This window comes from Cyanistes caeruleus, chromosome 6 (assembly GCF_971803275.1).
Source record: "Cyanistes caeruleus chromosome 6, bCyaCae1.hap1.1, whole genome shotgun sequence".
NCBI lineage: Eukaryota > Metazoa > Chordata > Aves > Passeriformes > Paridae > Cyanistes > Cyanistes caeruleus.
The window spans coordinates 32440729-32447917 of record NC_141706.1 but is presented as its reverse complement, the minus strand read 5'-3'; the positions used below and the strand labels follow the sequence as shown (position 1 = coordinate 32447917).

At 40.5% G+C, this 7189-nt stretch overlaps 1 protein-coding gene across 2 annotated transcripts in view; it reads left to right on the top strand.

The window, feature by feature from the left end:
- The first annotated feature begins 136 nt into the window (after positions 1-136).
- Positions 137-7189, top strand: part of LOC111930079 (cytosolic phospholipase A2 epsilon-like) — a 32304-nt gene continuing 25251 nt past the window's right edge. The window contains exons 1-3 of one of the 2 annotated variants that reach the window (XM_086891761.1): positions 173-268; positions 697-732; positions 6459-6531. In XM_086891761.1, coding sequence (XP_086747887.1) covers positions 242-268; positions 697-732; positions 6459-6531 — 136 coding nt within the window. In that variant the 5' untranslated portion in view covers positions 173-241. Of the gene's footprint in view, positions 269-696; positions 733-6458; positions 6532-7189 lie in introns of both variants that reach the window. The other variant, XM_086891762.1, reaches the window with a different exon arrangement.

The window sequence follows — 7189 nt, the reverse complement described above, 5'->3', positions numbered from 1 at the left end:
CAAATATTGCAGTAGGTAGAAAAGGAATTGCTCTTCATTCTGCTGACTCAGATGAGGTGCCCTAATAGGCTGCAGGAAGCAGGGAGGTGACTGCTTAATGACTAGAAATAATCAGGGGGTGGGGCAGGAGAGCCTCGTCATAAAATCCCTTTTCCTCCACCCCTAACCTGCATGAGGAGTTCCTGCCAGCCATAGGACTCAGTAACCTTTAACACTGGACTTACATGCAACTGGGGCTGCAATGGGATCAAATTTAAGTACAAGTGAGGTAAGCAAAAGAAGGTGATAGCAAGTGTGAAGTGGGTAAAATTGTCTGGTGTTCCAGTGAAGATGATCACAGAGGAGCATGAGTGGTTTGCTTGGGCAACCCAGGGAAATCGAGTTTGCTGTTCCTCAGATCTTGTTGCAAGGGCGGATTTCCTAGTCTAGGCTTTTGCAGAGCCTCATGGCACACCTGTGTTTTCAAGCTACATTTTAGGGCTAACAACATTGCTTATTGTGCTTCCCTATAAGCAAAAAGGGAAATAAGCAGTGGCAAGGAGTTGTGGTGTTGGTCTTGAAAGCACCTAGCGATGTTGTTAAAGAACACAGCTCTGAATGTGTCCTTGAATGTGAGATGTTGTGACATTCAGCCTAAAGTAAGCATTTAACATGTAGTTTAGTTTTCTTAACTTTGCCTTGTGTTGTTTTTCCTAGACTTTTACGAGCACCTCAGCACCAGCGGTGAGAACGGTAGGTAGCAATTAGCTGGCCCTTCATTAAATGCTGTCCAGTGCTGAATATAGATCAGCAGAAAAAATTTGAGGAATTCATTGGCTCGGGGGAAAACTGTGTTGCAAAGTTTACTGAGTGTTGAAAAGCTGAGCTGGGACTTCAGCTCTGTAGATGGACTATTGCCATGGTTTTTCCATAAGCTCTAAATAGTCTGGCCACTGTTTGGTGTCTGATGCTTATGATGTTGGTGTTGCACTTTATCTGGGCTGCTTTGTACTTCAACTATATCAATTTTTTCATTACTCCCTTCTTTTGTGTTTTGATTTCTTTGGATGAAATAGTCCCATTTTCTTATAGTTTATTCCTTTATAAGAATTTTTATGTGTGTCTTCCAGTTGTTAGTGTTCTGGTATTCCTTGTAGCCTTTCTTTGCAGTGTAATGATTTGTCTTAGAGCTTGCAATTCTCTGTGCAGCACAGCATTTACAGGAAAAATGGTGGAATAAATGTGGCATGTTCAGTCTCCTGACAATCTTATCAGCCTAGCAGGAGTAGGAGTGGTGCCCAAACTTCTCTGAAGGTGAAAAAAAAGCAAAAGGTGTTTTGTAAAGGCTGAATTGAGGATGAATTTTTTGCACAAGCAAATTAGAAATGGCTGGGAAATTAGCAGACGTTTATGTTAAGAGGTATTAGCATAAAGGAAAATACATCAGATAAGCTCCTATGAGCAATGGGAGCAATGGCATTGGCAGCAGGATGAGGCTGTCTTCTGACGCTTGCAGTGGGTTTGGGGCTGCCAGTATCAGTCACAGCTCTCCAGGGATCTGCCTGCAAGGTGGGCTTTTGTCTCTTGTTCACTGGTGTAGGGCTTCCCAGCTTTGCATCTACATAGAGAAATCAGAGTAATACAGAGAATCTTTTGAATGGTAGTAAATTCTGTTTGCTTTGTGAAGGTTTGCTGTTATTGATAGCATTTAATGCCTGTTTATGCCTGACAGTCACTTATTTTCTCTGTTCAAAGTGAAATGCTGTGGTAAAGACTTTGCAGAATTTCTTCAAAAATTAGCTTCTAAACTGATGTTTAGGTCCCTGTGTATAGTCTTGCAGCCCTAAGAGGTATGCTAGAATTATAAATATTCATATTTTGAGTTCTAGCCTGTGTTTAGAGAACCAATATGGTTTTTTTTACCCTTAGTGGTTTTGACATTGTTAGTAGGTCCCTAGGTGTGAGACCTGTACAATTGCATGGCTTTAGTTACTTTTATCTTCAAGGTAATTTAGAGTGGCAGAACTGACCTGAATATAGCATGTATAGTTTAAAGCAGGACCCAGAGCCCCGTCTTTCTGCTTTAAATCTCCAAGGTTCACAGAGGTAAAATTCAGGAAGGACTTGAACATTTTTCCTTTTTTTTTTTCCTTTTTTATTCTTTTTTTTTTTCCCCCACCATGAAAGCTGGTATTTATGATAAGCACATAAGCCTAGTATACCTGAGTTGCTTTTTGTTACTCAGTGACTCATTAAGGAAATGAATTTTCATTATCAAAGTGAGTTTCAGGGAAATGGAAACTGATAGGATGTGTGGGATTTCAATTTGAGTGGCTATATAAATTTAAAAGAATATGTAAAATAGCTGGTGAGAAAAATTTGGTAGTGCCTTCATGCTGACAAGTCAAAAGAGTAACACTTTTTAGATCACATAAATTACTGATAAAGACTGATGTGGTCTTGAGGTAAAAAACAATGTTGAACTGTGGGAATACTTGACCTGGTTTCTCTTATAAAATTTGGATTCATTCTAACACAGCTGTGGAGCTGCAAACAGGAAGAGGAAAAAAAAAAACCCACATGAAAATTGCAGTCTGAAGCCACAGAAGTTTTGCATGGCTCTTGGAAAGAAGCAGCCATTGAGTCAGTGCTGCTCCATTTGTTTTTATTCTGAAACAAACTTGGGACTTCTACTGAGTTTAAGACCCACCAATGAGATATTTAAAATGGGTGAAATAAATACAAAATAGCACTACAAGGAAAAGTGTTTCTTTTATCTTTGACTTTGCCTGAGGTGGTGGACATAGTATGGTAATGAAATCCTGCCTGCCTTTGAGGCTTCAACAGTTTTTGAAGTTAAAAGGTGCCACATGCCTGACCTAGGTCAGAAGCAAGGCAGTGATCTATGTTTTAAAGCCCTGCTACTCTTTCTGACAGGGTGAGTGATTTCTTTGTTGTTTTTCACAATTTTTAAAGTAGTGATGAGATTTCTATTCCTTTTTGATGAAGAAAGGGAAGAGTGCTCTCCCCCAAATACATATGCACTTTGATAACTGCCTTTTCTCTTGATGTAACTTGGGAATATTGTATGAGTTTCACTCTTGTCTCCTCAAGAAAAAAATTCTGTGAAAGACTTTTAAGCTTGGAACTTTACTAAAATAGAGCAGTTTTAGAGACCAGTTATATAATTCATTCATATGGATGAGCACTCATGTATGTGAACACTCCTACTGACTTCCCTTGGACTAGATATGTGAGGATTGCACAAGTGTACCACAGGACTTAATTGAATTTTTATCTGACGTAGGACAGTGTGACCAAGTCTTGCATTTGCAGCCTCATATATTTAAGTAATTTCAAGAGCGATCATTAAAATGCCTGGCTTGTGTTTCCGGTTTATGAGGTAAGATTCATGTCTCAGATGAAATAAATATAGAAGCTGAAAGTTGAAGTGTGTGTAATAACTGACCTGGGAGGCTTCTGGCCTCAGAACTTACCCAGCCTGTGATATGGACATCATCACATTAAAGGCAAGGATGTGGAAGCAATTGCCAATTGTGAGGAGACTATCCAGTTTAGGAGAAGTTTTTTTGTGTGACTTTGAGTAAGTCACTGACAGCCAGACTTGGTAAAGCATTCAGGCACCTAAAAGTTAGGAGTTGTAAGGTTGGATTTCCAAGACTCTAGTATTGGAATAGGGTCCATGACCCAGAGAGAAGCACTGAGGATTGATTCTGTAAGTTTGGAGAGTAAGATACACCAGAATGGAATTGTAAGAGCTGGGCAGGGAATTGCACAAATGGTACAGCCAGGTAACACAGGCAGCTGGGAACAACTTTCATAGTTCCTACCTCCACGTGGCACTTGCCTGCAGGAAGATGTCACTATCCACTTGAGATTCACAAAGTAAAGGTCTCAATGCTTGTTTCCCAAGAGCTGAGCCAAGGTTATTCCTTTAAAATGGTGCTAAGCCCAGTAATGAATGGCGTTTCCATGGAATGGGGAACTTCTGCCCAAGTCCATTCTTCTGTAATCAAGGGATGCAAGCCTCCTTCTTTCTGGATAAGAGAGATGCTCCACATCTTCTGAAATAACTTCTGAGATCAAACCCACTTACAATTTATTGGATGGGGAAAGCAGGGACCAAACATAAACATAAAAACCATGTCAGTATATTTGTCAAGGATAGGCAAGCCTTGGCTGCTGGTCCCTGGGTCTAGGAGGGCTTCTCTCTTTTACCCATTTCTACTTACTTCATATAGAAAAATAGTTGTAGCACTTCAGCTGTATAGTCTGGGCCTGTAATCTTGTATGTTTGTTTGTTTCCCCCCAAGAACTCTAGGGATTACTCAGGCTATTTCTTGGAGACAGTTCCTGTTCTCTGCTGACTTTTCAGAGGTGTTGAGGTTTTCATTGGTGAGGACAAGGACCTCCTTCATTACATTGACTTATTGCCCAATGTCATGTCATGATCCCAGCTGCTTGACACTGTGGCAAAGCATTGTGAAGCACTTCAGGATAAGTCCTGTAATACTGCTGAAAAGACCTGTGATTTGGCAAAATGAACCTGTATGAAGGAAATAATAGCAAGGTACATTTCATTAGTTAACATCAGTGTATAGTTTTTGCTTTTGCTGCTTTATGATTATTACAGGCATTTTGATGCCTGCATTAAGAAATAAAGTCCATGTGTTTGTGTTAGGACACTGTACTAACTTTGTGAGGTTATAGTATATCTATGAAAATAAGAGAGAGTTCTTATGGGTAGAGGTAGAATCACAGAGTATTTTGAGTACAAAGGAACCCATGAGGACCACTGAGTCCAACTCCTAGACCTGCACAGGCCTATCCCCAAGAATCATACCATTTGATTAACAGCATTGTTCAAGCACTTCTTGAACTCTGTCAGGCTGGTGCTGTGGCCACATCCCTGGGGAGCCTGTTCCAGAGCCCAAACACCCTCTGGAGGAAGAACCTTTTCCTAATATGCAGCCTAAACCTCCCCTGGCACAACTTCATTCCATTCCCTTGGGTCCTGTCACTGGTCACCAGAGAGAAGAGATCAGTCCCTCCTTTTCTCCTCATGAGGAAGATGCAGGCTGCAATGAAGTCTCCCCACTCAGTCTCCTCCAGGCTGAAGTGACCTCACCCACCCCTCATACAGCTTCTCCTTCACCATGCTTCACCATCTTTGTTGCTAGCCTTTGGACACTCTAATAGTTTCATCTTTCTTATATTTTGGCTAAATATGCCACAATATGTGCATAAAACTGCCCCCAGCACTGGAGGTGGGGCCACCCCAGTGCAGAGCAGAGTGGGACAGTCCCCTCCCCTTGCCCAGCTGGTGATGATGTGCCTGATGTCCCCCAGAACATGGGTCACCCTTCTGGGCTGCCAGGACACTGTGGGCTCATATCCAACTTGCCACAGACCAGGAACTCTGGATCCCTTTCCTGTGGCACTGCTTTCTGGTATCTTGTTCCCCAGTCTGTATTATTACCTTGTTCTTATCAACTGGTACAGATAGAAAGATTAGAAAAAGTTTTGGGCACAATACAACTTGTTTCTGTTCTAAAACAGAACCAGTAAGTGGAAAGCTAAATATCAATTTGAGTAAGTGTCGAGAGAAATGGTATCTGTACATATATTGGTTTTTAAATGAAAGACTTTACATATGGAAGAGGAGCTATTAGTATGTGAGAGAGAGTAAGAAGTTATGCAGTTATCTCAAGGGTGAAAGGGAGAAAGGGTTAACTTATAGCCTGGGGAATATGAAGGTTCATTAGTATGAGCCATGGAGGTTATGAGTTATTATAACCTGAATATCTCTGAGCTCAAGTTTTCCGATATCTAGTGGAGTTGTGAGTTAATTCCCAAGATCAACTCTGGGATGATTTTTGCAGCTTTCTGTTGGGGATCTGAGCTGAAGATCAGAGGTCCACCAGGGTCTTCAAGAGAAGTAATCTCATCACTGTCAGCTGCATTTTTATTTTTGGCTATGTGCAGAAGTTTGTGCTGGTGTGTGAGCTCGTGCTGGTGCATGGTGACAGCTGTACTTTCACAGCTGCTGTGACAGTATTTGGTGTCCCAGAGACAATCTGTTCCACTGCAGGCACTGGTGTGTAAGAGGCAAGGACACCCACACGTGTGCTCTAAGGCTGTTTATTGTGATAATAAGGGAGCAATGATAGGAAGATGTGATCTTTATCAAATCAAACTCTTGGCACCTGTTCTAAGCTCAAGTGATTTTGAAATATGTTGCTTCTATTTCAGGCCTGAAGAGAGCTCTGTGCCAAAAAATTGTACAGATTTTTGACTGCTCCACTTGGTTTGATGAGTCGTATTGTCTCAACCTTGAAAACCTTGTTCTACCTACGTCCTTAGAACTTGAGGGTTACAGTAATCTGTGACTACTGACTATAATAATAATAATAATATAATCTTTTTTTTTTTTTTTCATTCTCTGAATTTTTGTGCAGGCACCAGTATCTCCTTTCAACTTGCTCACTGTAAAAATACTGAGAGTGAGGAATGCCCGGAAGGCAGACTTGCGTGAGTACTTCTACTGTTGTTGGATAGTCCTTATAACTTTTTAAAGAAAATATTTGGACAATGTTATTGTTCTCAAATTGTGTAGGAGTAAAAACACACATTGCTGTAAATTTGCAAGGATTAATTTTTATTTTAATACTGAAGCACTGCTTTCTCCTCTTAACTTTAAAGAGACTGACTCAAGCAAGGTGATGCATTTTATTTTTTGATATCTTACTGTCTGAGATATATTTCCTATCCTTCTGACATCAGACTTAGCTGCTGATCTGAGGTCTGCTCTGTACACAGTGAAAGTTCTTGTAGTATTTTTAAGTAAGTGTATTTCCCACTGAATTTCTTGATGGAAGAAAGGAGAGAACTGGTAATGCAGACCTAAAATCAGCAGTAGCAGGAAAGCCTATGAAAACAACAGAAGTACAAACAAAAACATTCTATGACTTCTGCAGAATTTGTACATATGCAGGAAGTGGTGATAAAATCCAGAGTGTCATGGAATATATATAACCTACAGAATGGAGCTGTTTAAAAGTCGGGGAAAAAAATTAACAGAGCAATACTCTGAGCGCTTAACAGAAGTTTAAGTGAGGGATAGTGAGGGTAAGTGAAAAGAGGATATCTAGAGCAGAGACTTCAAAAGAAAAAGGTGAAATAAAGACAA